At 46.4% G+C, this 20,574-nt stretch overlaps 1 protein-coding gene across 4 annotated transcripts in view; it reads left to right on the top strand.

The window, feature by feature from the left end:
- The window catches only part of NRG2 (neuregulin 2), a 117,362-nt gene that overhangs the window by 10,182 nt on the left and 86,606 nt on the right, over positions 1-20,574 (top strand). Inside the window, exon 1 of one of the 4 annotated variants that reach the window (XM_088674999.1) lies at positions 11,231-11,477. The exons of 1 other annotated variant lie outside the window; for it this stretch is intronic. In XM_088674999.1, coding sequence (XP_088531125.1) covers positions 11,390-11,477 — 88 coding nt within the window. In that variant the 5' untranslated portion in view covers positions 11,231-11,389. Of the gene's footprint in view, positions 1-11,230; positions 11,478-20,574 lie in introns of those variants that run through there. 2 more of the 4 variants (XM_060278136.2, XM_088675000.1) reach the window with 2 other exon arrangements.

Raw genomic sequence — 20,574 nt, 5'->3', positions numbered from 1 at the left:
CCGCAGAGGGTCTCATGGCCTCCTCCAGCCATGTGAGATCATACACATGCATGCCCCCCCCCCCAAAAAAATTGGGTGGAACCTGGCGCCTGTGGAGAACACAGAACCTGTTAGGCATCCTGCAACTTTTGAAAATCTGCATATAAATGCATGAATGAAAACTTTTGTGTGTGCTAATAGAATCATGATCACTAGCACCAATACAAGTCTGCCATGCCTTTTAGATTCATTTGCAGGCTACCTTATTTCTCCAAGACCTACAGTGGAGTGCTGGGACCACAGCAGGGCAGGGAAGATGTGTTCTCACGGACATCACCTTGCCTACAAAGGTCCGTATAGTTAAAGCTATGGTTTTCCCAGTAGTGATGTATGGAAGTGAGAGCTGGACCATAAAGAAGGCTGATTGCCGAAGAATTGATGCTTTTGAATTATGGTGCTGGAGGAGACTCTTGAGAGTCCCATGGACTGCAAGAAGATCAAACCTATCCATTCTGAAGGAAATCAGCCCTGAGTGCTCACTGGAAGGAGAGATCCTGAAGCTGAGGCTCCAATACTTTGGCCACCTCATGAGAAGAGAAGACTCCCTGGAAAAGATCCTGATGTTGGGAAAGATGGAGGGCACAAGGAGAAGGGGATGACAGAGGACGGGATGGTTGGACAGTGTTCTCGAAGCTACCAACATGAGCTTGACCGAACTGCGGGAGGCAGTGCAAGACAGGAGTGCCTGGCGTGCTATGGTCCATGGGGTCATGAAGAGTCGGACACGACTAAACGACTAAACAACAACAACAAGGCCCTCCAAACTATATAGCCTCTTCTGTCAATAGGATGAAATAATGTAATCAAAACCTTATGGGAAAATTGAGAGCTTTGATACATTGCAGTCTGTTTGAATCCTTGTTCTCAAATTCGTAACACACCAGTCTAAATTTCTGCAGGGCCCTGTGTGAGGTGACTTATCCCTGCCTTACAACATGCTTGACACATCCTGCCCAAATGGATTGTCTTTAGAAAGGGAAAACAGAGCCCTAAAAGCACTTTCAGGTCAAAGTGAAGCACAATTAAGGTGTAAAAGGGACTGCCTGTTAAGTTCCTCTGCCACCCACACATAAATAGCTCCAAGGAGCATTTGGTCACATAACCACTAGGTTTGCAAAGGCCATTTCTCATGTAGGAACATGCAGAAGAATTTGCATGAGGAAATTAGGCAACAAGCGCTGAGAATCACCTTTGTTTTCCTGCTGCTGCTGCTAAAGTCTGCCCTGCACTTCTATTCTAAACCCTGCCAACTGTCCATTATGTGGAGCATCCATAATGAAGGCAGATATACAGAGAAGGCAGAGGAGACTGGACTTAAGAAAACACCTCTTTCTGACAGATCCACACTCAAATAAAGAGGGATGGCAAATACAAACAGCAGTGGAAAAAACCCAAAAACCTAATGTGTCTCTGCTAAAATAGTAAAGGTTCTATGCATAGGAGCCAACTCCTAGGGGCTGAGGTTCAGCCCCCCAATGAAATATTTGAGAGGGCTGGCCCCCCCAAAGTTGTTGGGCATTGCCATTCAAATTGCGTGTGCCGTATCTCATGATCAATTAGGTGGGGCGAGGCTTACCAGACCCCCCTATTTTATTCAGGTTTGCACCCCTGGTTCGATGCAAATGGATGGTGAAGTTTGAGTACAAAATCCTAACTCAAATGCTGACACTAGAGCTGTTCTCATCTTCCTGCATGTTTGGGACGTTTATCTGCAAAAGTGTGTATGCAGTTTTTGCAAAATGGATCCCAGTGACTGAAAACAGCTGCACAGACCTGAATCATTGTTCCTTATTACACTCACAATTTGCTTAACTGTGCAACTGTGCAGCTTGCACACTTGAGTCACTCCTATTTCTTTCTATGCCATTGATAATCTTCACAGACCTACTTTGAGATGCCTATCTGTAATTTATAATCTGTGGCTTTCACTTCAAGACTGGAATTTTATTGATATCTGCAGCACCCTGTTACTGATTTTAGTCTGCACTGAAAAGGAGGCACAGCAACCAAGAGTTTTGCAAGCTGCAACTTGTCTGATTCCCCAGCAGTGAGAGTTTTGTTATGAATGAACTGCATGTAATTGAATGGTACAGGATCATTAATTAGGTGTTGGTGCTAAATAATGAAACTACTTGAAAGATCCCAAGGGGCACATGGGCAATAGTCCTTAGCCTTTCCAGTATGTACAAGAGAAAGCAACAGAGTCAAATTTATGTAAAATAGCATGGTCTCATGACACATGACTGTAAATTTTTTTTGCAGATAAAGTTCCTCAGATTCAGAAAGACTCCACTGTGGAAGCAAGGCTGGGGCAGAGTCCTGTCTGGTCAAGTTGCATGGGATCAATTACAGTGTGTTACCTCCGAGGATCTGAACAGGCTGAATGGACGAGTGAAATCGACCACTTGTCTCCTTGATCCTTCGAATCCCCGTGATGGGGTGAGCTCCCATTGCTCGGTCCCAGCTCCTGCCAACCTAGCAGTTCAAAAGCACGTCAAAGTGCAAGTAGATAAATAGGTACCACTACAGCGGGAAGGTAAACGGCATTTCCGTGTGCTGCTCTGATTCGCCAGAAGTGGCATTGTCATGCTGGCCACATGACCTGGAAGCTGTATGCTGGCTCCCTCGGCCAATAATGCGAGATGAGCGCGCAACCCCAGAGTCGGTCACGACTGGACCTAATGGTCAGGGGTCCCTTTACCTTTAAGCTGCCCAGAGTGGCTGGGGAAACCCAGCCAGATGGGCAGGGTATAAATAATACTGTTGTTGTTGTTGTTGTTGTTGTTGTTGTTGTTGTTGTTGTTGTTGTTGTTGTTGTTGTGATATAGTGAACAAATTCTTCACCAAACAAGGGGAGTCAGGGATGCTGTAAATACGTATAACCTGCACAGTAGAATGTACATGTGTGTTGTATACATATTATTAGCAGATCTTGCAGCTTGGGTGAATTAGGTTGAAAGAATAACTTACAGTTTCTGGAGTTCAAAGGCTTTATTCATGCAGGAACTGTTTACAGGATGAGTGGAGATGAGAGAAAGAAATTGCCAGTATCTTGTCTGGAAAGAACACTGAAAAAATGGCTCCACTTTTAGGGGTGGAGTTAAGTTAGACAAAGCAAAGGCTACAATCAAGTGCTGGCTAGATTGCTAGATAAGCGGTGTCTTCTTGTGGTTTAAATTAATGCATGCATGAACTACAAACTCAAAAGAAAGAAATGCATTTACTTTACTCCAACAAATGTAACCTTCTGGGAGACTGTTTCTGCATTTTCAAGATATAGCATGCAGCCACATGCAAATGTACAAAACCATTTTGACTGGAGGCTGCAGTAGGAGAGAAGCGGCATCTATGGCATGGTGCACCTTTCACCCGCTGAGACTGATGTGTCGCCTGCAAGCCTCTTCCAGATAGATAGCCTTGTCATAGGTATCCATGCTGTGAAGGTCCAGATTAGACAACTGCAGTGCATTGTATGTGGGTCTGCCTCTAAAATTGGCAGAAAACTTCAGTTTCACTCCAAATTCAGCTGTGATTAACTGGGACTGATCAACAGGAATATATTATGCTAGTTCTTCAACAGCTATGTTGGCTGCTGCGCCATTTCTTGAGAAATTTTTAAACTGCTGGTGCTCGCCTTCAAAGCCCTGCATAGTTTGAGACTCAGGTATTGTTTATTTATTTATTAAATTTCTTCACTGCCCTTCATCTGAGGATCACAGGGTGGTTTACAACATCCTTCAGGTATCTGCTCCCACCTGACAGGACCCATTGCAGCCGCAGGAGGGCTCAACAAGTCCCATTGTGGGCTTGAGAAGGCCTCCTTGAAAATTTTGGGGGGGGGGTCCCCCTCCCAGATTGCATCTTTTCAGAAGATTATCCTTGCCAAGGCAAGCTGTGTGAGAGGCAGGAGTTGCTAAGAGTCCACTGCAACAGCTGAAAGCTTGTTCACATCTTCTAGTACTGCAGAGTCTCAAGTGATCAGCAACAGACACTAAATTCCTACCTAGAATTTTAGAATTCCTACTCTCCTAATACAGATGTTGATGGAAAGGTGGTCAGGAGCTATTTGACCATTTTCAGAAATCAGAAAAGCACATACAGTACAGGCATCCTTTATCCATTTTCTGCCTCTCACCTGGCAAAGGTGCAGCTTGGCTACATAAAACGAGAGGAGACAAACCTGACTAACAGAATATGTTGAGGAAACCCACCCTTTGTCGAGGGGGGAAGGTTCTTTGAAGTAGAAAGGTGTCACAACCCTATCTTGGCGAAAGATCAATCTTTTGAAATTCCAGTTCTAACAATGAATTAAGTTAATTTGCTGCCTAACCCGGAGGGGGGTCAGGGAGGGAGGGGCTGGCTGAGCATGATCCACACCATCAGCAAATATTGCCATGGATACTGAGTCAGATGCCTGGAAGGAAAGCTTCTACTTGGTTATAAGCAGAAGTCTAGAATAGGCGATACTAATTTCAGTTGATGTTGAGGAAAGATAGTGTACAGTGCTTTCACTACGGCAGGTTCAGAATGCTTATCCTTGCCTTATTAATCCAAGGAGAACCCACATAGACAGGGCAGGTTTGGGGTTTTTTTAAAATATGTGCAGTGGTTTTGGCAACGGGGCCCTATTCCAACAATTACTAGCTATCATGTCTAGCCAGAATTTACTCTGACATGTGCTGACGGATTTTGTAGCAGAAGGCAAATTCATATGGTTTGGGCAGCAGGTACCTTAAGGTAAAGGTAAAGGGGCCCCTGACCATCAGGTCCAGTCGTGTCCGACTCTGGGGTTGTGGCGCTCATCCCGCTCTATAGGCCGAGGGAGCCGGCGTTTGTCCGCAGACAGCTTCCGGGTCATGTGGCCAGCATGACAAAGCTGCTTCTGGCGAACCAGAGCAGCGCATGGAAACGCCATTTACCTTCCCTATTTATCCACTTGCACTTTGATGTGCTTCGAACTGCTAGGTGGGCAGGAGCTGGGACTGAGCAATGGGAGCTCACCCCGTTGCAGGGATTCGAACCGCCGACCTTCTGATCAGCAAGCCCTAGACTCTGTGGTTTATTTTTTTTATAATAATTTTTATTAATTTTATACAAACAAAACAAACAAAACAAACATACAATATAAAACTGTCCCTTCGTTTTCCCTCCACCCACCGGTCCATCTCTGCCACCAGTGGTACCCGTGGGCTTTAAGAATCAAAGAGGTCCTTTGTAAGTTGGGTTTGGCCTCCCCCCTCCCTCCTCCCCCCACATCCCCCCCTGCCACTGAAAGGACAGGAATGGAGGAGCTCTGAGGATTGGTTTCCCCCAGCTCTTTCATAAACATACATAAACAAATATAAACATAACAACAAAAGGGAAGAGTTTTAACTCCCCAATTCTTATTATCCTAACATTGTAATTGTGACTTCCTCGATACTCTTCCTCCTGGTTTTCCTAACAAACTCTGATTGCTTATGGCGGGTTTTCTATTCCAAATTAAAATCCTTTTCTTATAATATTAACTCAATCCTCCTCCTTTTCCATGCTGCCCTCCCACAGGTCCCCTCCTGCCACAAGAGGAACCTGTAGGGCACAGCATTTCCAAGGTTCCATTATATCCCTTCCTCACCCCTCTGAGCACCCCCTGCCACTGAGTATCTCAGAGTAAGGAGAGGAGAGTAGGCAGCTTTCTGCCTAGACACCTAACTTAACTTACAAAAATTTACATTAACCTAAAAATTCTTTCCTAGCCATTCTTATACTCCCTCAAGAAAACACAACTTTTTTTCTTTCTTTTTTACACTCCATCTCCTTTCCCTAAGTCTTTTCCCCCAGTTGGATCAGCATTTCCGTTAACAAGCCAAGATTTCGAAAACCGTCTTTCAAAAGCCAAGACAAAACCTTTTAACTAAAATTTTCACCCCACACCCATTCTTTCCCAAATCCATTTCCAGGCCTTTGCCCCCCCCCCGCCCCTGTCCTTCCCATCCCTCAAAAACACCACCCCACATTTTAACCCCTCCAGGATCTTCAATTCCATTGATCTTTAAGTTCCTTTGCTTCTCATTTTCTTGCTCTGCTTGTTTTTCTTCCTTTTGAAATCCATACTTTGCTTCATCCCAAACATATTTGTTATAGTCCAAGTCCTCTTCAATACTTTCATCAAGTTGTTTCTCCTCACACACAGTCTCAGACTCAGCAATCTCCAAATCCAAATTGTCCTCTAAGTCCTGAACTTGGACTTCAACCTCAACTGATGATAAATTGGGATGTTGCCGTTCCTTGTAAATGTCTTCCCATGTTTGTAGATAGTTCAGCACAGCCTCCTGGAAGGCTCGAGAGTACTTTGTTTTCATACTTCTCTTAACCGCAGACAAACAGGAGGTAGGGAACAAAGGGTGCTGGAAAATTCCTTCCTCAGACGATCGACTCCATTTTGGCTGTTCTTTTCCTTTGTTCTTTGACTCAATCACAAATCCATTCTTAATTCCAATTTAAATAGTTCTACCACGTTTTCAATCAATTTTTACTGTTCACAGCAATGCAATAAATCCACCCGGTCTTTTGACAGTTTGACAGCTTTTGACAGCTGTCAAAGCGCTCTTCCCCTTAATAATGCTGTACCTCAAGGGGTGCTGGACTCGGGAGCTGAGATGGTTCGAAAAGATCTTTTTTTCCTCTCGGGTCCACAGTCCCAAATACTTTTTCGTCGTTCGGCTTAGGTTTATTTAAAGCGCCTCCCAGTTTTCCATTAGGAAGAGACCGACTTCCGTTTCTTTAAAGTCTCTCCTATTTTTCCAATTAATGAATTTAAAGTCCAAATCAAAATTCCACTTACTTCATGGAAACCTTTAATTTTATTCGGAAGAATCCGCCGCTTGCCGGGTCAGGACTCGGAGCTTCGCTTCTCGGAGGTAAGATATAGCCCAAAATGGCTCCCGCGGTTCCACCCCGCCGGCTCTCGATCACTCTATTGAGCTCTCGGGCAGCGGGGGATCCGCAAAACGGAGCAGCCGCTGGGCGCGTGAGTCACCGGGACTCTCTACCCGGTGCTTTTACGGGGAGTCCGCTCGCTCTGCGGACTTCCCCCCCCCTCCGCGAGGCCAGGGACTTCGGCACGCGAAGTCCCTGCGTCCTTCTCTCCGCCGCGACAGACCGGAAGTCAGTGTGGACTCTGTGGTTTATCCCACAGCGCCACCTGGGTCCCTTAAGGATCACTTTCTCCCAAATGAACCTGCCAGCCAGGTGAGGTCATTATTAGCTGAGGGCAGCCTTGCTTTGAGGCCCATTAAGGGACACAAAGGACTGGTTGGTAGTGGTGGTCGAGGTGGAAGCTGCAAGTTGGTGGGGCTCCTCAGGGCAGCATTGACAGCAGCAGCAGACAGCAGAAGGCCCTCTTACAGCAGTGGTGGCAGCTGTTAGCATCAGAAGCCACTGCAGGTCAGGAAGGGTGTATGGGACAAGTGGAAAGGTGTGGTGGGTGGTGGATGGATGGATGGGAAGTCAATGTTCTCTAGAATGTCTTCTAATGTTTAATACTATGCACAGCTTAATAAATGTGCAGGAAATGACCTCTGTGCTCACCCCTAAATTGAACGTCCTACCCCCCACCTGGAGATCCACTAGCCAGATACATCAATGTCGCTCCATATTTAATACCACAGGGAACTAGTAAGATCAAAATGTTGTTAATATTGTAACACAGGAAATGTATGCAGTTCACCCCTCTCCTCTCCCCTGGAGATGGATAGATCCACATGGTTTCCAGAACTCGGTAGTGGGTTTTGTAGACGATCAAGGCAACAGCTCTGTCGCTGCTCTAGTGGTGGTTTGGAATAGGAGGAGGACTAGGGTAAGTGAGGGGGTCATTTGATGGTGCCCTCTTCCCCCATCTCATAGGACTGTTCCAAAATCTCTCTCCCCCCCCCAAGGGAGGGAAAGCTGTGTTGATTGACCTTGCTTATGAAGTATGGTGAGTTTGGGAAGCTTCCTTCTTTGGAAGGGAGAGTGAGCAATGTACTTAGCCAGCTCCGTCAGTCAGTAAGCTCTGCTGGCAGGGATGTGACTAAGCAGGAGCTGCCCCCAAAATGCTCCACAAAGCGCATAATTATAATGTTTGGAGTCTGGGAATTAGTTGTGATCCAGCCCTGGGGTTTTTTCGTTTTGTTATTTTACAAGCATGTCGCTGCACTGGTAGCTTTCTGTCAGTTTCACTTGCTGCGCAGGACCTGCCCTTCCCTGAACACAGAGGGCCTTACAATGTCAATGCATGCTTTCATAACCTCCAGGCTTGATTATTATAATGCACTCTACAGCCGGCTGTCCTTGAAGCTTCCCTTCGTGCAAATGCTGCCGCACACCTTATGGATGAGAGCCATCACAAACACATTCAGCTGGCTTGGTTCCAACGGCACTTACTGCATACAAATCGGATCTGATTCAAGGTGCTGATGCTCACCTATCTCTGGGTGATGCCTCTAGATTGTTCCCCCTGTCAATCCATCCTTCCCCAGGCCCTGCTTTGAATGACTGCTTTACTCAGTGACATGCAGGGTTTGGGGCTGTGTACATAGGCCTGTTTACTTCTTTCAAGAAAGAAGATTCCACCTAAACATTAGGAAGAACTTCCTGACAGTAAGAGCTGTTCGGCAGTGGGATTTGCTGCCAAGGAGTGTGGTGGAGTCTCCTCCTTTGGAGGTCTTTAAGCAGAGGCTTGACAGGCATATGTCAAGAATGCTTTGATGGTGTTTCCTGCTTGGCAGGGGATTGGACTGGATGGCCCATGTGGTCTCTTCCAACTCTATGATTCTATGACTCTGCACCCCGTGCACTCCCACCACAGGTGAGTTGCAATCCTGCAATGGAGTTTCTTAAGAAATACTGTGTTTTGCTGCAATTTTCCTCCAACCAGTTTTGATCTGATTCGAAAATGTAAGCCATAGGAAGACATTCATGCCCCCCTCTGGTATGGGCAGACTGCGGGCAACTCAGAAACACATCCATTCGTATTGAAGTGATTTGAGATGCTGAGCAGGGTGGGGTGAATGACCTTCTTGCATTTTAAGCTGCTGATGTGTACACTGCCTTTAAGTCAACTTCCTCAGGCAGTGGGGTGAAGGGCCCACAGAGCTTCACAATTTCCCCTCACTACAGACCTTCCAGTCGGGGTGCAAAACACATCGCTTCTTTTGGGCATTCAGGTCAGCTGGATAGTTTGCCTTTTCAGCGCTGTTTTTTTTGTATCTGTTTCATTCATTTTGCCTTTTTCATGCTGCCTGAAAAAGGCAAACAAATTATTTTAATTATAAATAACAAACGAATATCAAGTGCTTGTATTTTCTGCAAGGCAACCCTCGGTACAGTACAGTATCAATAAGGAGGGGAAAAGTTTTGCATCTGGTGTGGTGGAGAGCGGCTGTGAAATAGGTGCCACGGAGCATTGTGGGGCAGCACTTTCTGTGCTGTGCTCGCTGTGACTTGAAGGAGTATGGGATGAAGTTAGCCCAGGTCCAGGTCCAGGTTTCCTTCAACGGAGGCAGCTTTGCTGCCGCTGCCGCCATTTCGCTTCAGCCAAGCAGGCTGAGGCGGAGCACAACAGGCAGCGTCCCTGCCTGTCCTCTCCAGCTGCCCTGCTTCTAGAGGGTACCCATGCTGGGTACGCCCATGCCATATGTGCTACTTTGCAGGTAACAGCCGTCAATTTGAAAGGCTGTCAGAGAAAAAGAGCCCTGTTTGTAGGGCTCTCTGGTCCAGGTTTAGTTTGAAGTGAAAGAAGCCTGGGAGGGGCTTGAAGGTCAGCACCTCTCCAGAGGACTGAGAAGGGGCAAAGGCCACTTTGCCATAGCCTTCCCACTAGAGGGAAGTGACATGTATGCATTTAAATTGCTGCATTTAATTCAGAATCTTAATTAATTAATTAATTATAATAAATTACACCTATACATACACATTTGCACCGCCAAATCTGTGTACTTTTTCACTATGTGTAAGTGGCCTCTCTATTTTAGGTGCCAGTAAATGAGACACTCTTAGATTATACAGAGAAAAGTTTATCACTTGAGGGGGAAATGCCTGGGGTCTGAGAAGAACCAAGAATGCATTGAAAGGAAAGGCTGTTGTGGGAAATGCCTTCCTGCGCCGAGTGCCCCCATTTTGGGAGAGGCCTTTCAGAAATGTACTCGGGATAAGGAACCCAGGTGGCACTGTGGGCTAAACCACTGAGCCTAGGGCTTGCTGATCAGAAGGTCGGCGGTTCGAATCCCTGTGACGGGGTGAGCTCCCGTTGCTTGGTCCCAGCTCCTGCCAACCTAGCAGTTCGAAAGCACATCAAAATGCAAGTAGATAAATAGGAACCGCTATAGCGGGAAGGTAAACGGCGTTTCCATGTGCTGCTCTGGTTTGCCAGAAGCGGCTTTGTCATGCTGGCCACATGACCTGGAAGCTATAAGCTGGCTCCCTCGGCCAATAACGCGAGATGAGCGCGCAACCCCAGAGTTGGTCACGACTGGACCTAATGCTCAGAAGTCCCTTTACCTTTACCTTTTACCTCAGGTTAAGAACTTAATTCGTTCTGGAGGTCTGTTCTTAACCTGAAACTGTTCTTAACCCGAGGTACCACTTTAGCTAATGGGGCCTCCCGCTGCCGCCAATGCGCAGTTAATGTTCTCATCCTGAAGCAAAGTTCTTAACCTGAGGTACTATTTCTGGGTTAGCGGAGTCTGTAACCTGAAGCGTCTGTAACCCAAGGTACCACTGTAATTGCTTCGGTGCACTTCCTATGTCACCTGTGGGTCTTGTGTATATCATTCTGTGGCATACAGGCCATAGAAGAAGCAGAGCATCGAGGGGAGCCCTGAGTTCTCACCGCTTTCCCTATCACACGTGCGGTATTTAAAGTGAGCTGTGCATCCAGGAGCTGCTCATGACACAGGAAGTGTTCTGATAGCGCTGGCCACCTAATTTCTCCATGCATCTGGATTTGTGCATTTCCCAGGCCCCCCACACCACAGAGCCCAGGCCCCATCCCCATGGGATCCTGTGGCCACTTAGGTTTGCTTCATTACTTCACTGTCAGTTCTGATCTCTGCAAACCTTCGTTTCTTTTCAATTCCTTCACACCCAGCCCTGCCTGCCTGCCTGCCTGCGGTCCCTGGCACTTCTGTCAGACAGCTGGGGGATATGAATGGAAATAGTTAAAAACCGCACTTCTCCACCCAGAAGTGGGTGTTGCCTGTGTGAGAAAACAGTATAAGAACAGTAGGAAGTTCCAGCTGGTGAGAAAAACCTTGAAGCAGCACTGCTGGGGCATTTACATCTGGCAGGAGCTGTCTTTTCCTTGGGACTGTAAATATACTGCCTGTGCAGGATGTCTGAGAACAAGAGGAAGGGCAGAGGAAGGGGCAGAAAGAACAAAGAAGGGGGGACAGAGGAAAAAGAAGCAGGCCCCACAGAAGGTACTTTCCATTTTTAGCACATTTTACTGCATCTGAACAAGAGAGCTTCTGAGCTAATGCAAATGTACCAAGATACTGTTTCTGTCTCCTTCAGAAATACATTAACTATTTAAAAATAGCAACAGAAAACTAATCTCAGCAGGAATCAAGGCAGGGTGTTTTCTGGAAATGTCCATGGTCACGACTCATAAAGTGCTGATTAGAACGTTTCATGCAAATAGGCTTTTTCTTGTGTAACATCCAGAAATTCCCTGGTGTAGCAGCCAAAGAAAAAGAGAATGTGTTTGAGAGACAGAAGCAGTAACAGACCAAACATGACCCAAGGAACTACTGTTGTTGATGCAGTTGTTTTCACAAGTGATGCGCTTACAATAATTCTAAATGCTTTGGTGTAATCATTATAACTCCAGATTGTTCTTACCTGGTAATTTACTGGCGCTGGCTATCAGATGTTGACTGTCAATTAGCGGGCTAAAACGGCAAGAGGGTTGTTCGTTCACCGAACGTATTCAGTGATGCAGAGAGCACATTTGTGCAGGTTTAATGCTTCCCTTTTTTGCCATAAAAAACAGAGCAACAGGCTGTATGGTTCAACAATGCCAGTTTATCTGGAAGGAAAATTTAAATGTTTAGTAAAGATGCAGCAACAAGCCTCTCTCCATCTCTCTCCACACACTTGAGTGATGATTTCTTGAAGCAATGCATCTGTCTGCTGATCTATCAATCTAATCATCTGTCTACACCCACCCACACAACAACAACATTGTATTGGAATGGTGAAACAGTTTATTAATCTCCATTGTTGCTATATTTTAAATTTCCCATTCTTACAAATAGTTGCCTTTGTAAGCACCCATGGTCACGGTCCTCTCTATTGTATCACAATATCTCTGTGTGGTAGGCTTGGCTGAGAGAGAGTAACTGTCCCAGGATTACTGAGTAGGCTTCATGGCTGAGCTGGGGGTATGAAGTCGTCATGCTCCTTGGGGTCTCAAATTTCAACAGCACCCTGTGTGACGACGGCCCTTTTTTTTTCTAGAAGTAAAGTACTGGTTGTGGTACCCCCTGTGCCCAAGCCAGGCTCCCTGCTCAGTGGGACTAAACTGGTTGTGCTCCTCAAATGAACTTGGATCTTCCTCTTTTTGTGTTCAAGACTGTATCTGCCACAGCACACTGCCTCTCTATTTTATATTTCTAAGCTCTCATCAGGTTATGTCTTAGTGAGCCTCTGTATGAGCCCTTTTGCTTTAACTCCCTATGCAGTTTCCCCCAGTGCATAGATGCCTTTAGATGGTTGCTTGTGCCCACGTTCCTGCTCGTTTCACTGAGGCTGGAGACGTGTAAGGGCAGTAATAGTAGCCAAATGGCATGTGCTATAAGAGAATAATACACACACCATAGCAGCTGTGAGTGTGAAATAGGTGTTTAAATATATGAAACTTCCCCCCAGTTATCAGCCCCCCCGCCCCAATATGGTTAGGTCTTCATAAAACAATAAACTTCCAGAGCACTAGATTTTATGTTATGCACTTCAGAATTCTGGGAGTGAGAATATTATGAATAATCTAAATGCCCTTTAGCAAAGGGAGGTGGTTTTTATTTTTTAAAGAGAGGATCAACAGCTGTGCTAATGCCTAAAGTGGAGGCAGAGAACAGACATTTATCGGCTGCAGAGGTGACTGGATTAGATGAAGGGCAGCTTGGGATGAATTTTAACAAGGAGAAATGTAAGGTACTACACTTGGGCAAAAAAAAAGGAAAGGCACAAATACAGGATGGGTGACACCTGGCTTGAGAGCAGTACATGTGAAAAGGATCTAGGAGTCTTGGTAGACCACAAACTTGAAATGAGTCAGCAGTGTGATGCAGCAGCTAAAAAAGCCAATGCAATTCTGGGCTGCATCAATAGGAGTATAGCATCTAGATCTAGGGAAGTAATAGTACCACTGTATTCTGCTCTGCTCAGACCTCACCTGGAGTACTGTGTCCAGTTCTGGGCACCACAGTTCAAGAAGGATACTGACAAGCTGGAACGTGTCCAGAAGAGGGCAACCAAAATGGTCAAAGGTCTGGAAACGATGCCTTATGAGGAACGGCTTAGGGAGCTGGGTATGTTTAGTCTGGAGAAGAGAAGGTTAAGGGGTGATATGATAGCCATGTTCAAATATATGAAAGGATGTCATATAGAGGAGGGAGAAATATTGTTTCCTGCTGCTCCAGAGAAGCGGACATGGAGCAATGGATTCAAACTTCAAGAAAGAAGATTCCACCTAAACATTAGGAAGAACTTCCTGACAGTAAAAGCTGTTCGGCAGTGGAATTTGCTACCAAGGAGTGTGGTGGAGTCTCCTTCTTTGGAGGTCTTTAAGCAGAGGCTTGACAGGCATGTGTCAAGAATGCTTTGATTGTGTTTCCTGCTTGGCAGGGGGTTGGACTCTTCCAACTCTATGATTCTATGAATGCAGCCCATGAAAACTTGCCACATAAATGCGTTCGTCTTTAAGGCACCACAAGCTTCATTATTGTTTTTGTTTGCAGAAGATCTCTCTGATCCTTTTCAGGGATAATATCCTTCAGCTCTGGCCTTTGCATTATGTTGCTAGATTAACTAATGTGGTTTATACAGGTAACATGTTTAGTTCCCATCTTTTACAGTATTCTGTCACTTGGAGCAGAGCCTGCTTTCCTTTCTGGCTGACAGGCACCTGTGTTCTCTTCTTTGAGCAAAGCAGGCTTTTGATCTTTTTATGCCTGAAACAAAACTTTAAAATTACATCCTCCTGCTATGCAGCTTCCTTTTTTTTAAAAGTGGCGCATACATTGTTTCATTACTGTACAGTATCATGCTATTTCATGGGAATGCTGGTGTAGCCTAATACGTAACTGCTGGCTTTAATTTGAATGCTAGATGTTTAGTGCCTTGGAACAAAGGCAGGCATCCCCAAACTGCGGCCCTCCAGATGTTTTGGCCTACAACTCCCACGATCCCTAGCTAACAGGACCAGTGGTTGGGGAAGATGGGAATTGTAGTCCAAAACATCTGGAGGCCCGAAGTTTGGGGATGCCTGAACAAAGGTGTTCCATAGTTATTGATAGATCTTTCCTCCATTGATTCCACTAACCCTTTTTGGTCCCAAATGCCTGTTGTTTTCAAGTTTGCCACAACTTTTCATGTGCCCCATTTTGGAACATTTTGGTTGCCCCTAATAAAGGTGTTTCCCAACCCTTCCAACTCTACAATTCTATGGTCCTAACTGGGGATTCTGGAGTTTTGATCATTTTAGTACTTCTTTGTATTGTTTTCCAGCTCTATTGTACCCTTTTTGAGAGCAAAGCTGTACATTGTGTTATGAGTTTGGGAGTGGGGAGGAGGCAGAGACCCTCTGAACCCTGGATCCAGCAAGTGTGAAAAGCTCACCAAGCCTTCTAATTCTGGGAACTAGCCAAACTAGCTTCCTGGTGAGGGGATGAGGGATTTAGGGGCCTGGTGCGAGACGGCAATTGAGTTGGGTCCCCTCCCTCAACTGAAAAAAAAACCCCGAGTTGAGTTTGGGCAGTGATGTGACCTAGAGCCAGTGTGGTGCCACAAACTCTGGATAAACCCCTGGAACCCCTGGAATCTCACACCGCTCAGAGATTGGGATGGCAAAACTATTTCCCCATGTGATTATATAATGACATTGCGACAATGGATGCATCGTTTTCAAACAACTTCCTAAATCTGAACTATTTTCACTGCCACAGCGCACTGAGTTCTTAAGTGAGCTTTCCACGACGACTGCAAGATCTCTGTTCTAAATAGTCACCACCAAACTAGTCCCCAAGCATGTCCACCTCTAAACCTCATCCAGAGAACTCTAGTAAAACTGAACCAAAAGCAAAGAGCATTGCCGGGTGTTGTTAGCAAGATCAATATCTTATTTACCCTCATTCAGACAGATTTTTCATCTTCCCTCTGATGTGAATTTAACATTTGTAGGAATGTGTATGTTAAATCCACAGCCTGTGGGAATGTAAGAATACAGCCTTGTTTAAACAAGACTGTGGGTGGTGATCTATCTTGTGTGGTGTTATGTGGCGTTTCCGTGCGCTCTGGCTTCCATCACGGTGTCCCGTTGTGCCAGAAGTGGTTTAGTCCTGCTGGCCACATGACTCGGAAAGCAGTCTGTGGACAAACGCTGGTTTCCTCGGCCTGAAGCCAGGTGAGCGCCACACCCCATAGTCAAGTTTGACTGGACTTCACCACCCAGGGGTCCTTTACCTATTTACCTTTAAATATTTTCAAAGTGCAAGTAGATAAATAGGGACCACTCCGGCGGGAAGGTAAACGGCGCTGTCTGCGGACAAACGCGGCTCCCTTGGCCTATAGAGTGAGATGAGCGCCGCAACCCCAGAGTCGGACACGACTGGACCTGATGGTCAGGGGCCTTTATTTTCCAGGGAAACCATCATGCCTGGGTAAGTTGAAGGCACTGATGCATTTTTTGAACAAGCAAAAAAAGGAAGGGTGTCTACCTGTGCACGCACAGGCAAATTAAAAATGAATAAATCAGTATCTGTAAGGGTGCAGCCAATAAGGAAATGAGCCAACCGAGAGACAAGAGCTGGTAATAATCACTCAAATACTTTTGAAGGGAGGAAATAGTGAAATGTGTTAGAAGTGGCATTTCTTAATCTAAGCAAATACCTGTACTTAGAGTGCTCTAGCTCCCATATTGTTGAGATTACAGTCATACCTCTGGTTACGGTCACTGCGGGTCACGTACATCACGGGATACGAACGCACCTGTCAGGGGACCTCCATACAGGGAGCCTCCACCTCTCCTGCTGACCAGCACATCGCCCAGCGAGAGCAGTGAGAGCAGCAGCAGGAGGTCAGGGGAGGGGGAGGAGGAAGTCAGGGGGGTGGAGGAGAGAGGGCTCAGAGATACTGCGGAGCCCTGGCACTGCCCTGGCCAACGGGCTGAGGAAACGAGGCAGCCACTTCCGTCGCCCCATTTAAAGCATGGTACTAAGCGTAAGGAGGGGAGTCGGCATTTTGGGGTGCCCAACCTCTTATGCTGGTCACATAACAGGAAATGTCCACTCCTGGATTCTGCGAGTTTCTTGGCATCTCTGCACTGTAAATACTATGCACAATAAACCTGTTAAAGACAGGACAGACTTTGGCGTCTTTACTCAAGAGTAGCCACACACAAGCCTTGACAGAGCCGAACCCGGAAGTACCGGAATGGGTTACTTCCGAGTTCGGCAATTTGCGCATGCGCAGAAGTGCCAAATGACACCACGCGCATACGCAGAAGTGCCGAATCGTGTGACGAGCATGTGCAGATTCGGCACTTCAGGTTGCACACTGCTCAGGTTGCGAACGGGGCTCCGGAACGGATCCCGTTCACATCCAGAGGTACCACTGTATTGTATTTTTGTTTAAATAGATCTGTTGCATTTTGTGTGATGAAATGGTTTATTTTAATGGACAGTGCTTGTAAATTACAGTCCTCCTAGATTCTAACAAAACGCCAGACATAATGCTCAATGTGCTTGCAATGCTACCATTTTTTGTTTTTTTTAAAAAAGCAAGAGAAAATATCTGCAAGAGTGCCTCCCCCCCCCTCCGTTGCCCGTCAGGATGTTATGATCTGCAGGAGAGACTCCTGTTATGGTGCTAACTGCCTTGGAGGTGCTGAGAGGTGCCCAGGAGAGAACCTCTGTGATGCTCCTCCTCAGCGGGAGAACTCCCTCCCTGTGGAGAGGCACCAGCTGCCACATCTTCACAGCTTCAGGCAGTTATTGAAGACACACTTCTTTCCCTGGGCCTTGCACAGTTAAACTACCTATTGCTGCCAGTGCCTCAGACCAACACAGCTGTTGTTGTTGTTTAGTCATTTAGTCGTGTCCGACTCTTCGTGACCCCATGGACCATAGCACACCAGGCACTCCTGTCTTCCACTGCCTCCCGCAGTTTGGTCCAACTCATGTTGGTAGCTTCAAGAACACTGTCCAACCATCTTGTCCTCTGTCGTCCCCTTCTCCTTGTGCCCTCAATCTTTCCCAACACCAGGGTCTTTTCCAGGGAGTCTTCTCTTCTCATGAGGTGGCTAAAGTATTGGAGCCTCAGCTTCACGACCTGTCCTTCCAGTGAGGCCAGCACAGCTACCTACCTGTAACTAATGCCTGGGGGCTTTTTTTGATAAGAGTTGTATATTGGAGTGGGGCTTTTGTTTGTATCTATTTGTATTGTATTTTTTTTCTCTATAGCTTATGAAGGGCAGATAACAAATATAACTAATAATACTAATAACAACAAGAACAATAGTAGTAGTAGTATAGTGTGTGTGTGTGTGTGTGTGTGAGAGAGAGAGAGAGAGAGGGGGAGAGGGAGAAAGGTACAACTGAAAGGCTGGTCATGGCTGTTTTAGGATGAGTGGACATTGCTACCTTTGCTCACATCCATCCTTTGCTGTTAAAATTATCATCACCATCATTCATACTCCACCTTTTTCTCCAAGGAGCTGAAAGTGGTTTACATAGTTCTCCCCATCTCAAATATCCTAACAACCCTGCGAGGTAGATCAGGCTTACACTTGCATCTGAGAGCCAGTGTGGTGTAGTGGTTAAGAGCGGCAGACTCGTAATCTGGGGAACCGGGTTTGCGTCTCCGCTCCTCCACATGCAGCTGCTGGGTAACCTTGGGCTAGTCACATTTCTCTGAAGTCTCTCAGCCCCACTCACCTCACAGGGTGCCTGTTGTGGGGGAGGAGGGGAAAGGAGAATGTCAGCCGCTTTGAGACTCCTTAGGGTAGTGATAAAGCGGGATATCAAATCCAAACTCCTCCTCCTCCTCCTCCTCCTCCTCCTCCTCCTCCTCCTCCTCCTCCTCCTCCTCCTCCTCCTCCTCCTCCTCCTCCTCCTCCTCCTCCTCCTCCTCCTCCTCCTCCTCCTCCTCTTCTTCTTCTTCTTCTTCTTCTTCTTCTTCTTCTTCTTCTTCTTCTTCTTCTTCTTCTTCTTCTTCTTCTTCTTCTTATCTCCTTTTCCTTTCTACCCTTCTCAGAATTTAGATGGCAAGTTCCTTGGTGAAAGAACTCAATGGTTTCAGACACTAACAGTGCTGCCTGCTGGTGAGCTGAGTGGGGGTTTGAATCCTGGTCTTCCAGGTTCTGGGCCAGCCCTCTTACCACTGCCCTATATCCAATCTGCAGTTCATCGGCCGTGATTCTTTCTGACATACTAACAATAGTTTATTTATTTCATAAAATGTATACACCGCTTGATTGTAAAGAACACATACCCCTCAAAGCAGTTTACAAAAAGATAAAAGAAGAAAATCAAGGGGGAAAAATCACAACAGGACTTTAAAACAGAGAAAACCTAAAATACTAAAGTAGATTAAAATCACCTCAACTTTATAAGGACCTGGATAGGCTTGTCTAAACAAGAATGTTTTAAGCAGGAACCGAAAAGGGTACAGTGCCTAATCTCAATAGGCAGGGAGTTCCAAAGTTTGGGGTGCTGCCACACTAAAGGTCAAGTTCTTACAAATGCGGAACAGGTATTATTTGGCACCTGCACTAGTGCTAGTTCCCCGGACTGAAGCGGACGAGTGAGCACATGCCGAGTAAGGCAATCTCGAAGGTGAACTGGGTGGAATCTACACACAAATAAAAAACGTTCTGAAAATGCTTTTTAAAAAAAGCTTTTAAAAAAATACATTGAATTTTCCATAAGGCTCACTATTGCCATCTAGTGCCACATTGTATATTGGACTTAAAACACACTTAAAACGTTTTATTTGCAGCCGAATAACTGAGTCCCTGGTCCCAAGTTGTTAAGGGCTTTTTATGCTAATATTAACACCTTGAACTCACCCCAGTAGCAAATTAGCAATCACTGTAGATCTGTGAGCACAGGTTTTAGATGCTAACCATGCCTCGCTCCTGTCAGCAATCATGCTGCAGCATTCTAACCAACAGCAGCTTCTGGATCAAGTGCAAGGGAAGCCTTACATAGACGAGCGCCTTGTAGTATCCAGACTTGAAATAACCAAGGCATGAACTACTGCGGCCAGGAATGGTCCTAGCAGCTGAACCATGTCCTATTTGTCTCTATTTGTCTCCAGGAGACCTTTTCCTAATTTTTCATTGAGCTGTTTCTCCTCCCCGTCTCCCACCCTTTAGAGTGTTGTCCCCTAAGGAGCCTTGTGACTCGAATGTTTTGGCTCCCAAATGCCGCAAACCGCAAACGTGAGTGTTCCGGTTTGTGAACGCTTTTTGGAACCCAAAGTCTGACGCGACTTCTGCGGCCTCCGATTGGCTGCAGGAGCTTCCTGCAGCCAACCGAAAGCTGTGCCTTGGTTGTCGAAAGTTTTGGAAGTTGAACAGACTTCTGGAACAGATTCCGTTCAACTTCCGAGGTACGACTGTACTTCTGTAAACCTACGGTTCCTCCATGCTCATGAGACCTCTCACCACATGGATGGATGGTGCAATTTAGGAAAAATGTTGCTTAGCACATCCCGTGCTTTTTTTTCTGGCAGAATGTGCTGGAACTCAATACCGAGACCTTTTTGGGTCACATCCAGGGAGGCAGAACAAAGGAAGCTCTACTGGGCTGGCACTAGGGCACCCTTCTCATTGGCTGGCAAGCACCGTCCATCAGCTTGTGCACTCCCTCAATGAGCAGCTGTGCCAGGGCACTGTCAGGTGGGTGGAACCCTCCTTCTGGCTCCCCTGCCCTTCGTGCCTTCTGAAGTCATGCTCCTATTGGCTGGGTCAGCTCAGCAAAGACCTGACAACGATTGGCTGCTCCCTTAGGACAGGGTGGGGAGCAGCTTCTGGCAGGTATGCATTGCAGTGTGGGTAGGAGGCACCAGTCACACCTGTGCATTGGCCTCCTGTCTGTGGGGGAAGATGGTGCGCATCAAGGAATTATAAATGGTGGCACCATCAAGAGAAAGGCAGGGGTCCTCCAGTACTGTCCTCCTCCCCTCAGTGCCACCACGCATGGTTGCCCCTCCTCTTCCTGTGGAACCCAGATGTGCCAGTCATGGGAGTCCTTCCTTTCCCCTGGGGAATAAAAGGGACCCCCTAGGATCGCCTCG

Source organism: Zootoca vivipara, chromosome 8 (assembly GCF_965207765.1).
Source record: "Zootoca vivipara chromosome 8, rZooViv2.hap1.1, whole genome shotgun sequence".
NCBI classification, from domain to species: Eukaryota; Metazoa; Chordata; class Lepidosauria; order Squamata; family Lacertidae; genus Zootoca; species Zootoca vivipara.
This window is presented reverse-complemented; position numbering and strand designations above follow the sequence as displayed.